Here is an 18,335-nt window from a genome sequence, read left to right on the forward strand (position 1 = left end):
GAAAATTATACGGGCGCCCGAACAATGTGTTTGTCTGCCCTACGAGTGCCACAACCCGACTCCCTGATTTAATAGAACGTTCCAAATTAAATTAACGTCGAATTCGTGTTACAAGAAATGGAAAAAAGCCAAATTGCTCCAAAAGATAATAAAGGTGGATCGTATTCTTGAAGTTAGATGTAATTTAAATGTTAAAAGATTTCGTTGATCCTTAAATTCATATTGCGACAGACTAATGGCCGTAAAATCATTTCGCAAAGAATAGAACGATTATCGTTAAATAATATTAGGTATACTTAATAAATCGCGTCTTTTGTAACTGAGAAAGTTTTTTTTGGGACTGTATTGATAATAAAGATTTATTTTATGTAATATCAATTCAAAGTTATGATTATGAGACGGAAGAATAGCAATCGATGAATAATTCACATAATTTTGTAAGTGAATGGTAAACAGTTATTTGAAATATGAGGAAGGCGAATAAAGCGCGTGTGAGTTGCGACGGACAGTGGGCGCGGTAGGCGGCTACGACCCACCATAGCCTCCATTAGCTCGCGATAAAGCTCCCATTACACCACTTCATTCATACTAAGAGTGTACCATTAAAAGTTAATCTCAGCTATTTCGAATAATCACGGCCATAACAGACTTAATAATGTTTCAGAAATTAAATATTATTTCGAAGAAATATTTCTGTAACTATATATTTCGTATGAAAGCTCATTGGTGTTTATAAACTCAAAAATAATTACTGCGTAGTATATTTGACTGTTCAGGTCACAAACAGTCGTCCGCTACGTGCCTCTCTCATAAAAACCTTTGCAACCCAATAAAGATATCGTTTACAGTAATAAAAGAGGCGCCCTTCGTTCCATTAATTACTAAGAAAATACCTTTCAGTTAATTTATCGCTACAATCGATGTCTCAATAAATTGTTGATTTCGAGCACCTGTCTCTATAATAGTCGAATAATCGAGTGGGTGTCTGTGATTGTAATCACTATTCGCATTTATAATACAGATATGTTAAATGGAAAGTAAGATAGAATTGTAGAGGTGTTAGCATCCGTTAATCGTAGTAAATTGGTAGGTAGACAGTTTATAAGAACATCAATCTTCCTTCAACATGTTATACTTTCGCCAAAGGTTGATAAAATTTTAATCAAGAGCAAGCCTTGAATATTCCTATAAATGTCTTCAACGCGCTATAAATTCTGTTTGAATTAATTTTATGTAAAATAGCGAAGACAATATGACTACGGCTAACAGCATGTCGATTCTATAAAATATCACAACTCACTTCGACATCACTCTCACTTCGACTTCGATCTAAAGGTGGAATTCCGTGGACGCGACAATAGTCAACCTATGAAAATGTATGGCACCGTTGCCGAGGCCCGTGACAGTCGCGCGCGGCCGACGAATTTCGTAAGCTGCTCGCGGCATTGTCAACAATTTAATTCTGGTTTTACTAAAATTCTATAGATGTTATTAAGCGCTAGACCATGTTGAGAAGCGTACGGCCGCGAGCGGCTCACGAAATTCGTCGTCCGCGCGCGACTGTCGCGGCCCTCGGCAGCGGTGCCATACATTTTCATAGGTTGACTTTTGTCGCGCGCGGCTGCGACAATCGCGACCCACGGAATTCTACCTTAAAGTTTCGTGATTGACATTGTCAAACTACACTAGCGCTTCACTATCGAGCGTGTTGACAAGTTGAACTAAATTAAAGTCGAGATTTTGACAGATCTGCCAAAATCTGTCTATCTATAGGGAGGTAGGGAGAGATGGGCAGTTGGGAGACATGATGAAATCAGAATAAAAGGGGGGTCCTTTTATTCTGATTTGATCATAGTTTTTTTTTATTGGGTAGTTTACGTTACCGACTGGTAACGGTGTTCATCCATAGACTTTCTGTCATTTCTGTGAGTTGTCAAGAACAAACACTCGTAAAAGTACTTAAATATTTTGTTGCGGTTTCGGATCGTTATAAAGAGAAAACTAATGAAAGGTATGTGTATTTTCTATTATTAATGATTGATTGTCAAAATCTCCAGTTACGATTATAGTAAGTCGATGCAATCCACACCTATTATACCTCTAGAAGAGGTACTACAGCAATAGTTTATGGGCCCCACGTTTTTATTTTAGTCTAATATGACCGGGACCACCGTAGGTTGACAGGTAAGTAACTATTTTTTATTTTCTAGTTTTCAGTGCACATAAGATAAAACCGTTTTAGTTAAGTTTTTTTACCGATTTTTTTTTTATAAACTAAGTCAAAAGTGTCCAATGCTCCCTATGGTAGGGAGGCTTGGACATACCATGTAATGTATAATTTGTAAATTTTTGTTCTTCTTCTTCAGTGAAAATTTGTGAGGTTATAAATCTGCGCTAAAAATCCTTTATAGAATCTTGTTTCAGGTACCGTTGCCAACTTGATCTAGGGACTCCATATTTATCAGCTGTTAATTTTATTTTTAACCTTTTGATACCTCTTGTATTGCTCGTTATATTAAATCTTTAAGAATTTCCCGTCGCAAACCATTCTTTTTAACCCCGACGCAAAACGACGGGGTGTTATAAGTTTGACGTGTCTGTGTGTGTGTGTGTGTGTATGTGGCATCGTAGCTCCCAAACGGATGATCCGATTGTAATGCGGTTTTTTTTGTTTAAAAGGAATGTCATTCGGGAGTGTTCTTAGCTATGTTTGGTGGAAATCGGTTCAGGTCTTCAAGGTCATCAGCTCGTTTGTTAGGTGTGATAGGAATGTTACACGCTCAGTTTACTTGCAAGCATATGTGGGATCTAAAATTTGAAATACTAATGTCTTCTGGAACCACTGAGCTGGTCTGCTGTTAGGACACGAAGATAGGAGACGTAACCCTGAACTGCCTTTTAGTAAACCCATCGAGTTTGGGCTCGTTTAATTTGTCTTGACTAGTTTTCTTCATGTTTCTAATTGACGAGAACCTAATGCTGGAAATGGGATGTGGCGGATGAAACCCTAGAATGATATATAACCCTGGATCAACAAAGGTCCATCTTTATTGTTTCTCAATCTGTGCAATTCTCCCAGAGCCAGTTTGTCATGAGGATTGTTAAACAGCTTCCTTTGGCTGAGATCGCATATAGCGAACCCATCATAAAAAGAAGGAAAAATTAAGGAGCTCCTTTAAAAAACCATGAAATAAAATAAAATTATAAATTTAAAAAAACCCCCGACCCAAAAAAGTACGCAATTATTATGACAAAATGTTATAAACGATAAACCCTATAAAAAGCAAAAAGTAACTTTAAACACTACGTAAGTACCAACTAAAGCATGTCAGACTAAACAAAATTTTGACGTGTCGACGGTTTTATTGAAACCGTTTAAATATCTCGTAATGTTGAAACTGATTGTAATTTTAGGATAGCTCTTTGATTTTATCTAGCCAAACATAAGAAATGACAATAAAAGTTGATTATCTGTAAAATCTGAATTTTTTATGCAATAAATGTGAAAAAGTGCCCATCCCTCCCCTACCTCCCCTAAAGTATGAAATGACATTACGAATCGAAGTGAAATGCGAGTTGTTGATCGAATTTTATAGAATCGCAGGACAGGTCCCGGTCGTAAAATTATTACCTTAGAAATTGGCAGCACGGCTTGGATGTCATCTTTTTCAATATCCAGTCTGGTGTTTACTCTGTGTTCGTGGGGCGGTTCTTCAGTGGTGGAGGTTGTGGTGGGCGCAGAAGACACTTTGGCTGACCAGCTGATGCGGGCAGTTCCGCGGCCTGACTCCCCCTCCGACCCCTCTCCGTCTCCCTCGCCCTCGGCCCCGACCTCTACGAGCCACGTGAGGATCTCCTCCCATCCTGGCTCGCCGACGCCACTGCTCTCCTCAGATTCCCTATATCGTAAAATTAAGTTACAATATTCAGTTCATAAACTGACTGGGCCTAAAAGCTTTTATTACCTTAAAGGTTGTTTATCGAGGTCAAACATCTTGAAGGTGAGCATAACCCGGGTCATAATAAATCAATAGTCGTATTATGTAGTCTACTCGTAAAGTTCATACTCTCTTTGTGTGGTGTTCAGGTGTTGTCGCGTTACATTTTGCAGGGGAAACACAAAATTATCTAAACAATAAAAAGTTAGTAGTGACATCGAGTTTCATTAAGCGGAAAAGCGCTGACAAAATGTATGGCTGTGCAAATGCAAAGTAGTCGTGGGCGAAATTATGAACAAATCCCACCGAAGAAATGAGAAATGGAAACATTCTGTTATAAAACGTGTAGAATAAAAATAAATTTTCATTTTGGTGCGAAACTCGTTTAACTATGATGTTTATTATTATTTATGCATATGGAGGTAATGGAGGGCAGAAACGATTACACGTGTATGAATCATAATAACCCATAACAATACAAAGGTTGACTACCTACGTGACAACAAAAGACCTAGACTATACCTAGAGTACCTAACGTATGTCTAGAACATCTTAATACTGGTTTAATGAGGGTCAATATGACCTCCACACAATACAAACGTAAACAACTTGAACACTAAGTTGAGTAAAGCTTAGATGGAATGAATTCTTGAAATCTCTCGCTCAGCTGACCGGCTAGAAGGCATCTACTTTATCGACGACCACTCCGATTGCGAAAGCATTTTATCGCTCAAGTGGGAAAACGTAGAATTGCAGATGGCATTTTCATTTTATAGGATTTATTTTCAAAAATGAATGTCTCTTTTCAATTTTATTGCAATTTCTTTCATTATTTCAGAGTAGTTGTTGAACAAAGCTATTGTTCCGATCTTATCGTTTAATTCAACAATATTGTTGAGACAATTATGGCGCTTCCGTACTTTTAACGGAAAATACCAGTTAGTGTTAATTTCGTCGGTACGCCGGAAACTTTGCACCAAAGTGGTCTGGAAGTTGATGTGGAAAGGAGCTTTGTCCTGATACTTCTAATTTGGTTAATCGACTTAATCTAGCTTAACGTTGTTACCGCTTAGACTGGCGAGAATTTTCGTGTTCTTTATAAATATGATGTTCTTGTTGACTAATTTCTGAATTAGGTACATTTACAGATTAGTTCAGTATCTGTTTAGTGTCGTAAGCTTTAACGATTATGTTCATAGCATTACGGAATTACTGATTAGTTTACGGATCACATTCACCTCAATAACCCTTTTAGGCAACAAATGGAGCGTTTAATGAAATGATCAATTATAGAAACTATCAGAGTGGGTACGGTACATACGTGTCCGATGCCTCGTCGTCTCGCAGCGGTTGTTCCAGCCTCGTGGCAGTGACGGTGGCAGCTCGGGGCTTCACTTCTGCAGTGACTGCCCAGCGGGAGTTCGCTGCGGTCACACTCACCAACCGAAGACCTGACTTCACCTTCATTCTAGAGGAGAAAATGTTTATGTTATGTCATATCTGCATTATGATTTATTTATAAGATTTTTTTTAATTGTACTTATTTATAGTATTTACAGTAATGTAGCATCAAACCTAGCCAAACACCAAGCTACCAGTAGGTATTGTGTTTATTAATTTGATACTCGTAAAATGTTCAAACTAATAAATTTCAATCACTCACGTTCAATCTAGAATTAGGTAATGAATATTGATAGGCCATTGTTAAATATTGGCAATATGAAGCATTGAAACAATAACGTGCATAAATTCATAACTAAACAATCATTGTTTGTATTATCTTTCGTCCCCATTCCCTTTATTCCTTTCCGCTTATAACCACACAATGTGCACTTCTTCCGCTTCTAAAGTACACTGACACAATTGCGTCTCTTAGAATACGAATCGTTAAAGTGAAGAAGATCAAAGCTATGACTGAACACAGGATTCCCTGCATTGCCTCAAGTTAATTTATTCCTGGCGTTAAACTTCTGAAGTAGTTTTTGTCTCAAACTTGCTACAAATCAACCTTTAGACGTAGGCAACAACAAACTTACGAAACTACTTTTCCAATTAGCAATGGTGAATCACGTAATGCAACGGTTAGCTACACACGTCACTGTCGCACGTTATTGTTGGAATAGTAAAATTTATTTTAATAGCTAAGCCGAAGGCGACATAAATTTCCATTTAGTTGGTTGCAGTCGAGTATTCCCGGGTGCGACCGGGCTTGTAACTAGTAGTAACTCAAAAGGAGAAACAGATACCCGTATCCGCGATGAAGTTTTGGAGCAGGTGGTACCTGATATATGGAATATGTATGGCACCATTGTAACTGCCCGATATAAATACATTACACCTTCGATGCTCACACACTCCAATGTAAAAATATTTCGTGGACTGTACACATCCGATCATTTCTTTTGAAATATAGGTTCTGGCGGCTTTTAGAGATCTCCACAGGATATTGATTCCATTAGATTCTGGTGTGGCACTTGAAACGGCGAGATACAAAGATTTTAGTAGTGCACGTCGGGACACAATCACTGCCGAGTCTACAATCGCGCAATCACGGCCTTTTTACACTGAATCGCTAGAAATTGTACACTTCAAATGTTCATTGAGGATTTTACTGTTCATTTTAGAAGCTTACACAGAGCCAGGATTGTATGAACCTATTTCTAATACTAAATAGTGCATCCTGACTTTCCTTTAAAATTATCATTGAAAGTATCATTGACTATTCTGAAAGAGTGGTTTCTGCTAATAACAGTTTAACATTGTGCCTATTCACGGCCCTATTTGCTTTATGTCAAATAATTTTGCAGTAATGTGATACCAACGCCAAATACCCTATTCTAAATATACCCTATTCATAGAAACATATCAACGATATTGCATGCTTCCTAAGTTCTGAAAGAGTGATTTGTGCCAATAACAGTTTAATGATGTGCCTGTTCACGGGCCTATTTACTTTCTGTAAAATAATTTTGCCGTGACACCAACGCCTAATTAACTGCCCAATTCATAGAAACATATCAAACGATATTGTATGCTTCCTAAACAATTCTATCCAAACTGCACTTAGGTCATAAATAATACCGTTGTGGCTTCCAAACTATAATTTCGACTACAAATTGTATTGGCGATGTTGAAAAGGATTTCAAAATTCATGGTTGACTTTAGCTGCATTTGTTATAACTATCTGCCCATATATCAATATTTGCGCAGTGTTCTACGAATTTCCGTGTTCCGAAGGTTTAGTGCAGTGGTGGTATATTATAGTTAGGAGGAATAGGATAGCAGCTACTAGAATGCAGTAACTCAGTATTAGAGCAGAGCGTTGGAGAAAATTGCACGAAGAGCTTTCTGATTTAAGGAAGAATTATGATCGTTTGCTACTTAACGACAGATAAACTGCTTTCTTTATAAGCAACAGTTCTACTTGCTATTTGAAAAAAATACATAAAACTTATACATGTCTATAAAGTTCTTTGCATGTTAAATGAATAGGTAAACATGCATTCAGCATTATACATTATTTCAAAAGTTGGCGAAATTAATATGAGTATCAATTTTGATTCTGACAGCCTTCGGGTAATTTAAATAACAGACATCAATTTCAATTTGTAGTAAATATGTTTAAAACATGTCATTTGAATATTACATTTTCTTTCAGTATCAATTTTTACAAAGAGCTTTTAGTAATCTAAGCAAATGGCCCAACTTTCGAGAATATGAAACAAAGCAATCATAAAATTGTAAGACGACGCACATTAAGTTGAGAAAGACCTATTTAATTCAGCACATAATGTAATGCTCACAATGAAAATGTCATCTCTTGCCTAACTACTCATATATCTGCGGTCGTCTAGAACGCGCTCAAGAATTATTTGAAGAATAAATTTGATCTCCAAGAGCAATAAATTGTGTGAAATAAACGAGGTGATTTGAGGAGTCGTTATTCAGTTAAAAACTAGAATAACTGAAAAACTTTTAATTGGCACATTGAGGTCGACAGTTTGCAGTAAAGCTGAGATGCGGCTTTTGGGTGCTTCAGCGTACATGTGAACTTGTTTTGTTGGCACCTCATCCGTCCGCACCCGGCGACGGCGGTGGCTTGCCACTCAAAACTTGCCAAAAGTTACAACACTCAGAACAATAGATTTTAATTTGTGGCAACTTAACATTTTTGTTTACTTTCTTTATGAGAACAAACATTAAAGTCAAACAGGAATGAATTATTCAAGTTATTACTTCCCACGCAAAATAGAAGATCCCGGTTGACGAGTAATAAACCAGTATACCAGTATAGTTGGGCGGAATACCAATAAATATTAGTCAGCGTCACATAACACAGAGATGCGTAAGTTGTTTCGTCGTTAACATGAAGTGGCTCGCGCGGTGACAGATTTTCTCCTGGTGTGGGTTTACTTACTGCTTTGTCAGACTCACAGAAAGCCTGATACTACTTGGGTGGCCTAAGATAACGGTGAAAACCATAGACAACTATGTTGATGAAAGTTTAAAATAATTAGTAAAAGTTTGCGGTATTGACTTACCTGATAACAACATGAGAAATGGTGTGGCTCGTGTCACGACGCACTACGAAGGGTAGATGCAGTCGCGAGTGAGGATACAACGGTGCTCGAGGTAGGAGAAGAGCTGCATCACCAGCTCGTGCTTCTCTGTATCCTGCACGAGCTCCTGCCAACGTGACGGAACCCAGAGGCCATGCGGGTTGCACAGACACTCGACCACAGGCGCCTTCAGCTGTTTCTCCACTACCAGCTTCAGCTGCACTATACGCCAACCGCACCGTCCTTGGCGGTCGCTTGCCCTTTCCATCCGCAGGCCACCACGCAGCTGGTACTGTCAACTCAGCAAGACAAGCTCCCTCTTCGCCTTCAGGGCCACAAGTTGCAGTTAGTGTTCGCGATCCATAACTAGCGTGTAACGTTATACACACCCGACGCGGTCGGGTTGCGGCACGTCTCGCACCACCCTCACCACCGGTGTGGAAGAGCACACGTAGTACTGGAGCATCACGTGGAAGCTCCCGAAAAACCAGGTGTGCGGACACATCCAGTCTGTGCGCAGTAGCATCTTGTAATTCCATTAATGATGCATTTCTCCTTGGAGGTTCCAAAGGGTCGGGCACTGCATATCGTGCTGGGACCGTTTGTTTAGTGGAAAAAGGTCCGTAAGTGGCCCTGACCGATGCTGGTGCTGAGCCTTGTAATACTGTGAAGCGGTCGAGTGACAACAGGGCTCCGGGCAAGGCCGTGCCCATGGGCTCGGGTGGTGGACCCGACCCGCTCCATCTCGCCGTGTGTTTTAGAAAAAACCCGCTATCCTTATTTTCAAAATGCACTTCGACGCCAAGCACCGTCCCTGAAAAGAAAGAAAACTATTTTTAACTGTAATAAAAACTTTCTTATTGATTTAGGAATGCGTAACACGTGTAAAATGTTAAATAAGTGTTTTATTTTTGGTATTTTGACGAGAGATAAAAGGGCGTTGAAGCACAACATTGGCTCCGTGCCAACCGCATTCTGTCCTGCAGCGCGACGTCATTTGCGATAGCTTTATGTTTACAAACACGTCAATATAATAGTATGGAGATTATCGCATTAACACAATGATACCAAAATTGTTCCGTAAGCATTTGCATTAGGTACAATATATTTCTGGAAGCGATGGTTATAATATTCGTTTAATTTTAAAGTAACATTCTTCGTACCTGGGAGATGGTTATGCCAGTGTACGTAAAATGTTATATTAGGGTAATAACAGAAACATTTTATATGTAAGCGAGGAATATGGAGGAGATTAGGTAAAAGGGCGGGAGAGTGGCTGGTGTTGTTTCTGTGAGGGATGGTATCGGCGCGTCACGCGGGCTGCACGGCCGCGGCACTCGTCTCGTTTATATTGCGCCAGGATTTGTGTCACGTTCCTCTTACGGCGCTCTTCGCGGAATTCATTACGCTCCCTATTTATGATTCTTAGCGTTTCCCTTATAAAATATTTTGTTACGTTTATAATTGAGTTATTTGGTTAGATTGTGTTACCTACTAAGTTTGTGTTTTTCTTTCGTGGTTACAATAGAATTTCGACGAAGTAGGTAAGTACGTGCTAAGATTTTCATTGTAGATCTTTTGCGAATAAACCTCAAACTCTTAAGAGTTAACGAAAATCATTAAATAATTAATACAAACGAAAGTCACTGTTGATTAAAATCGTCTTAATCCCCACTGAAAGCCACAGCTTGAGGCAATCGGAATACAGTAACAACAGCAGACGTATTAATTGGTTGCCATGAAATTTCCTGTGAGCGGAAGCTATTGCTTCATTTGCAAGGAAACGGCTGGCAATTCCACGAATACGCCATATCCCTAGCAAGGCGAGTTAGGATAATAAAAAGCTTTAGCACGTGACGCTCTTAGGACAAAGAAAAATTCGCACAGCTTTCAAGTTTCAACATCGTTGAGAAATGTAACATTACCTCTGGTCGCGTACGAGGTATTTTTTTAACTTTATTGCCTTCTTTGGGAATTTAAAGTGAGTGCTAATTGCCAAGGTTGGATGCTAGGAACGTAATGGGCGCCCATTATGCAAAGTCATATTGATTTTTGCATTCCTAAGCTGCTATCAATGATCCGGACACACCATTGAATATTCATGACTTAATCGTAAAAAGCTGTAATGCAACTTCTCTTCAAACTTGTACAGGTTTACGGTTTACTATCAATCACCATTTTTAATAAACGTTATTGTTCGTACTCGTTTCCACACATTTTAATTTTCCCCCTGACGCCGTCGCGTCGCTACAAAAAGAGAAGTTTCGCGAATTGATATCGCGTTTTCCGATCGCACCCTCGATTGTGGGCAGCGAAGGCGGGGGACGGGGTGGAGGGGGGGAGGGGTGACGCGGGGACACGTAGCGGGTGTAATAACTGCCACAGAACTAAATCCTTAGATATGGCCCACGCGTGCCCACTACCCCCTCCCAGCCGTCTTTATCACGCTGACCTTCCAATAACTCCCATTTTATATACATATTCATACAATATACATAATTCCCCAAAATATTCAGCTCTTATTTTTATTGTAACTACCACTACCCCGACCGTAGACGTAGATAGGAAAAAATACCCGCGGGCGAGCGAATACCTTAATATTTCTTTTTATCATTTTCTGTACCTCATTCAATCGTCTGACGTAGTCTATGCTTTGATAAAGTTGCCAAAAAAGGGGTTGGACAGTATTTCAGAACGATTTCGTCTAGCCTTCGGGCTCGAAAAACTACCTATTTGGGTAGGCACTACCCATTTTCTTATCATTCTTCGACCTTAGTATTATTTGGCAAAGTCAACTTACTGTTACTGGTTTCTTATAGAGCTTTCAAGACGATCCGATAATTTTAGTAAGTGCCTATTTATTATTTCTCGGTTATTTTCTACATTACTTATATTCCAACAACAATATATTTAAGAGATTTTCCCGACCTCGTAGACCACCTACATTTGTATTTACACTTTCTTTTTCTGTCCGGTAACATATGAAAAGCTTGTACTTAGAAAAGTTAAAAAAGTTCAAAGTGATGTATGTAACATTGATTAAATAACTAATTATTATTATTCTACGCGTTTTCCTCGTAAATACCTAGCGTATAAACTGTTTTATGAAGAGAGACTTGTAAAGCTCTTAATGTAATCTTTGCATAATTACACCAATATAAATACAGTATGGAAACCTAAAGCTAAAACTTCATCATCATACTAATTACGCATCTAAAATATGTTGTTGGGATATCCGCACATCGCGTTAATGGAACCATAACCATCCAACAACAACTTTGAGTTTCGTTATTAATAGACCTACCCGTACATTTTCAAAATTAACCCAACACTGGTGCGAATGTAGGATAGATATTCGTTGCGATACGAGCATGCTAGATAAAGCTACAATGAAGGGTAATAAAGCGAACGCGGACGCGGTAATGTGTTGGACTCCATTAACGGTAAATATTTGTACATTTGTCATGCCGTGTTGCCAATGGACAGCTCTTTGACGTGAACGAAACCGCTGCTTTTACATAAACGCCGTATATCTCGCCATTTTCAGTTAAATGATTTATTAAACACGCGAGCTTGTCTCGTTAAAAAGTCAACTGGGTTTTACCCTCGTAGCTCTTATCCAGCTAAGCCGTTGGGATAAAGGGTACTTGACGTCATAGGTTTTTCGTGGTTCCGGAATATTTTAAGCGCTGCTTAGTCCGACGACGTGCGGGATCGTTGGAAAAACATCAATTGTGTTCGCAATGTAATGAATGGTAAGCAATTTTACGTGGGAAAATAAAGGACTGGAAAAATATTGAGTTATAATAATGTTGGCATTTTGAAAGTAAACATTAATCAAGAAAATACGTAAAACATTCATTGTTTTGAATATCTCAATTTAATTGAGAAGGGTGAAAGCAACGTGTACCTAATAACCCGAACATTTGATAGCTTTCATAACTCAAATACGAATCCTAAACAAACAATCTAAAACGGCTCTTTTAAAAATACTCGGTGAGTTTTATTTTAACTTTTTCAACGCAGTTTTAATTAAGACGCTATATTATTGCACGTCAGGGACTAAACTAATGTTTAAACTGAGTATTTATTTAATTAGTTTTATTACCAAAGCTAATCTCCTTTGTCATATAAAAACATATTTCTCCATCCAAGTTAATCTTGATGAGTAGAACGTATTCAGCGTGTGCCTTGTTGCAATTATTCCATTACCTACATAGTACAGCTTCTACTCTGGGCATTCGCACACAATAGCGTTCATTATACACAAATCAATGTCCATCAGTCCATTCATATGCAGAACTGGCAAAGCAATGCACTGGATCGTCTGTAATTGCTGTATTATATGCAATAAGAGCATCACAGTAACGTCTGGACAGCAAGTAAGCAACTACAAAGGCGCACGGTAAATTAGATTTCCTATCCACGTAAAAGAAGAGGAGCCAATACATGCACGTCAATAGCAGATTATAGGTCCATCCATATTTTCCTCTCCGCTGCTCCGATGAACACAATAAGTAACGTGACTCTTTCTGCATAACAAATTATTTATGTTCGAGAAAATGTGTTGGTATTATCCTCCTTACAAGACTATTTCATAACAAAAATGATTCTGTCAGCATAGAAACGTGAACACTTTTTATGGGATTTTTTATTTCAGTGCAAAAAATATGAGTTAGATCTAGTCCCGATGCAAATGTATGTAGGTATGTCCAAACACAGGTTGTTGACGCATAGATTGGAAGTTGATTAGCTAGCACTAGTCGTGTTTACTAACGTGAGTTTTTTATTGATTCTACTGAAATTTTGTGCGGATGCATGCGAATTCATCTATCTGTGAAATAGGACAGCAAAGCATCCCAAGATGAGATCAAAAATTGAAGAATATTTTTCTTGCAATTATCCCACCATTACAAGAATATTAGTGCTCATTAGGGTTGACATCATGTTGACAGTGAAAAAAAAATAAACGCCTAAGTACGAAAAACGTATCAACTGCTTATCTTCAGTTGAAGTCGTAAATGTGAACCGAAGGAAATGGGTTGGTTAATAATGGTGCTCGGAGATGGATTACCACCTTGTCACCACTGCAATCTGCCGATCCTATATATTATTGGATACGGAGTTCTTGGCTCCGAGGGATCGTTACTGTTGATTTACTTACTGTTCTCCTTTCTCCGCGGTTAAGGAAAAATAGAGGTTTTATATGAATATCGAAAGCGAAAGAAAAACGGTTCCATGCCGAAAAATGTGCAAAAAATATTTTTTAAAATTTTGCGTAACCTTATTATGCAATGGCGTCATGTTAAAACACGGAAGAAATATTTTGCGTTCAGCAAGTTGTAAAAAATTAACCGCGATCCGGGGATATATTTTGGTTAGATCCCATCATAAAATAAATACTCGTTAACCAAAACCGAATCGAATAGCTCCTAAAATTTGTATAAAACGACAATAAACTGGGAAAAATTGAGGTGAAAGGAGGCGGCGTAAAAAATAATGGGGTACCCTCAGCGGACGAGGAAGGGTGGCCTGCTAAATAAATTGTTTGCCTTTTTCAATTTCACAGTGAATCCGCAGTACGTATCACAGTTACAGCCTCTACGTGCATACGTATATATGGCACTGAATTCAATCTGTTGTACGGGTATCAAATACAATCAAGCCAACGACACGTTGTGGTTGGAAAGCTGACGAGGTTTCTTGTTGGTTTTGGTATCAGATATTGTTGCATTTCAATAACAAAAGCATTTTTCGGAGCTTATTTATTTACACATATACTTCTCTACAACTATTTCTGCCACTCTTTGACAAAAATATTTTAGAAGTTTCAGATTGAAAATGGATGAAAATCCTAACCACCTCTGCAGTTCCGATTCCGTACCCTGAGTATCAGCACCGACCGAATTTGTTCGATCTAAATATACAATCCGCCACTTCTACACAACACTAACATACCACAAAGCACACAAAAGATAATTGACAAACATTTGCACTGCGCAAAGAAAAACACAAACTAGAACACGATACCTTCTTCCAACCAAGGAAGTGAACTCGATAGATATTGAAAACAAAGACATTTTTCCGCGTTCGATATGAGCAGGTATATTCCAGATTCGGTAACGGATGTATTCAGAACGAGTGTCATTACGTGCCATCAATAACTCGACATCGGATTTGAAAGGCTTGTGGGCCTTGCGAGAACGCGCATTCATGAGCACCAACCCTTATGCCCGTGGTTTTACGACAACAGACTTGTCACTACACTGTATTCCTTTTTATGTAACACACTTGTACAAGAGTATTGATTCGCAAGAGTCAGTTGATGGATTGACACTGTAGCTTCGTGGAAGCGGACCAAGTTTTTTCGCGTAGAACTAGTTTGAAGTACAACTTTTGTGAGCATCGAAGCTTCAGAAGTATTTACTAAGTTAGAAGTTAAGACTTGTACAAATGACACTTTGCAAGTTGGAATGACTTCTTAGCCTTTATTAGATAAAGTACCCAAATAATTTATCACCAGAGCAAAGAAACAAAAATAATATTGTACGGAATTCTAGAAACTTAGTGTACGAAAAATGTGCATGAGAGACATGCAATGTAAACAGGAATGCGCGACTTGTCGACGACACCGTATAACGTATTACTGGCGACAGTTTCTCAGAACATGTTACGCCTGACTCACGAAACGGGACGAATGGTGATTTAACAATGTCTAAAATAGACTTCCTTGTGGAATGTGAGTATATCAACTACAGCCATAATACTAATATCTGTGATCAACGAATAGCTGAACAGTTACGCACGGCATTATTCTTGTTTCGACGTCTTGGAGAGCTTTCTACTTTGTCGTCCTGGATACGAATTCAAATTTTAATATGCCTTAGTTAACTCGAACACATCTTTTGGTTTTTATGTGTACGCGAATAGCTATAATTGCACTTCGGGTTTTAATTTAAGCTATCAAAATAATCTACAGTATCAATGAACCCAAATTACGTGTAAATGTTTCATGACTCATTATCAACATTGAAATCTGTTATATTTTGCATCTGGTTTAACTATAAACAAATATTTTCCCATGTTCACTAGCTGGAAACAGTGTTTGGAATACCTAAACAGTTTTAGCGAATATCGTTATGTGCGCAAACCAATAACGGTGGGGTCAGTCATCCATCCTCCAATATTGATGGCAAAACATATTTAGTTCGTCGGGTTATGAGTTCGTAATGACGTCATTCGTTCGAAGCGTTGTCCTCTTGTGCTGAACCACTCGTGACTGTAAGAGTATTGTTATTTATTTTTAATAACCCCTTCCGCATGTATAACTGTAACCGCGATACACGTCATGCCACTCGACGAGACGTTCTAGGGACGTCAACCTCTTGTGCACTCGACCTCAAGTGTGCTTCTATGAAGCTCCTACGCGCAATATGTTCCTTCGAGATAATTTACGCCTCACTACATAATTCAAGAGCGGCTGCCAGTATAAAAACTGTTGTTTGTGCAACATCCACCAGGGAAATTAAGCCTGATATTTTCATATCTTATTTGATTCTACATATACACAGACTTTTACACAAGTGTTCTTACATTAAGTGTTTTTGGCAAAGCTCGAGTCGTCTTGTATATTGTAAGTATATATGAAGAGAGCCTCTTTAAATGGTAAACACCAAACATTGTAGTTTTTAATAGTGTCATTCATACCAATGTTAAGTAACCCAATTCGATAAATTCATTCATAAAATAAATAAGTTGCTCTTCGTCTTATCTTGATAACCTCTCTCTATTACATTTACTTTATTGATATTCTCTGTAACCTTGCCAACATTATCACATCATATTACAGATTTATTCATAGAAATTGTCGTTAATAATTCAATTTACCCAAATGTATTCATCAGGCAACCTACGTGTAATACGGGATAATCCTTCGTTGGTACTTGCCGAAGAATGGATTAAGGTCAATTAGTAACAGGAACCATTTCACAGGTTATTGCTAAGGAACAACTAATCTTGGATGCTTTGCTGGAGATGGATCGCCCCCGCAAATTCTTGCCTTGTTTACAATTGCTCTCGTCGCAACTACCCGTGGGACCGGATGGCACTGTGCACTTTTCCTAATCATTGTGAGCAACTTGCGTAGGCCTGTGTGTAATGACCGTACTTGTAGGTAACAATGATTTATTTATTTTCTCAAGACCATTTTTAGGGAAAGTTTTACCGACATAAATATTTCGCAATTCTGCTGTAGAAGAATTTAATATGAGGAGGAATGAATTATAGTTACATTTAGGTACTTCTAATATTTTCCATATTGGCCAACCTACGCTCGCGCCGCGGTCGGGTTTAGCGGCGCCGCGTGAAGACACTTGTCATCGCCTAACGCCCTTATCCGATGTATGATGACAAAAATTTACTACTAACCACCTGTTTGACTTTGGATATGATGTGCTACATCAGCTGTTTTGTTTGATAAACACTCGGAAGAGTTTCTCTCTTCATTACCTACATACCTCACGACATTATTGCAGCAATAAGTAGGAACTTATTTATTCAACCGAATATATTGAACTGGCATTAGGCAAATGGGCTTAATAGCTTGTAAAGTTGGCTGCATAGTTGCATTCTACAAGCTATTTACATGTATATTTATTCAATTATCGATAAGATTAGTCTCATAAAACATTCAACGGGATTAGTGAGATTGCGCAAATGCTTTTACACCGGTAGATGTTATGTCGTTACCTATCTGCATTAGGGGTTTACTCCTTTGAGTTTAATTGGCAATTACATAGGTTTACTGTTAGTGTCGGTAATTAGTCGCGGGGTGAGGCAGGCTCGGTGGAGCCGAGGCCGCGCGGCCGCCTCCCGCCGCACTCCACAATAACTTGTCGCGCTCATCTAAATGCAAATAAAGGGAGGGACCCTTGATCTTTGTATGCGCATCCCTCATTTGTCAACATTTTGTTTGAATTTTTTTATTAACAATATTTGAATTTTATCTAACAAATTGTCACTCGGGCAATTTGGGGTCAAAAGGAAGTTTCTTTGTTAATGTTTTTTTCGTAACGAATTTAAATAAATATTGCGGGAATTACTTCTTAAAGTATTCAATTCACTTGTAAACTAACGCGCAACTGTCTCCATAACGAAGTCCAAAATTTTCAGTTATAAAGTAAATTAACTCAAAGGAACATGCTGTGGCCTAAAATTGCCAATTTGTCCGCAAGCTTGGCGGGCAGTGTATGCCAGTCTGAGAGAAACAACGTGAACTGTGCAAACTGGGCGCGGGCACAGGTAATAACTTAATTCTGCCAGTGTCCTGGCGAACCAATTTAACTTCGGCTACTGCTGACCAAGGTATTCCGAATTTCGAGAGTATGGCAATCGTTTAACTTTGCTTGGCTTTGTTTTGGCGCCAACTAGGTATCAGTTTGGCCTGAAAACCTAAAGCCTTGCCTTACATAGGTTTGTATGTAATAGCATTGCTAGCGTAGTGTAGAAAGTGCCTACCTAACCTACCACATATAAAGCAATGTCTACCAGTATTTCTACCGTAAAAGATAGTTCATATTTCTCAAGAGATGATCGAAATTGATAGCAATAATTGCACGATTGTTGTTTCCAGTTTGTTGTTGGATAAACTTATTGCTTAAAACATACTGTTTAAAAATTGTTGTAAGACTAGGGTATGGACTCACCCATAGATGCTGTAAAGCTTCAAAGATGGTTTCCTAATAATTTTCATAGTAACGTTCTCCCCATACTTGGAATTTACGAGGCGCCAACAACATGTAAACTTTATAAACTAAACCGTTTATCGGAAATTGGGTTA

At 38.6% G+C, this 18,335-nt stretch overlaps 1 protein-coding gene across 1 annotated transcript in view; it reads right to left on the bottom strand.

Annotated features, from left to right (window-relative positions):
- The window catches only part of Dtn (detonator), a 77,321-nt gene that overhangs the window by 13,319 nt on the left and 45,667 nt on the right, over positions 1-18,335 (bottom strand). The window contains 3 exon segments of the mRNA XM_021333914.3: positions 3,632-3,899; positions 5,260-5,406; positions 8,480-9,311. Coding sequence (XP_021189589.2) covers positions 3,632-3,899; positions 5,260-5,406; positions 8,480-9,311 — 1,247 coding nt within the window.

The sequence above is a fragment of the Helicoverpa armigera genome, chromosome 9, assembly GCF_030705265.1.
Source record: "Helicoverpa armigera isolate CAAS_96S chromosome 9, ASM3070526v1, whole genome shotgun sequence".
Lineage (NCBI taxonomy): Eukaryota > Metazoa > Arthropoda > Insecta > Lepidoptera > Noctuidae > Helicoverpa > Helicoverpa armigera.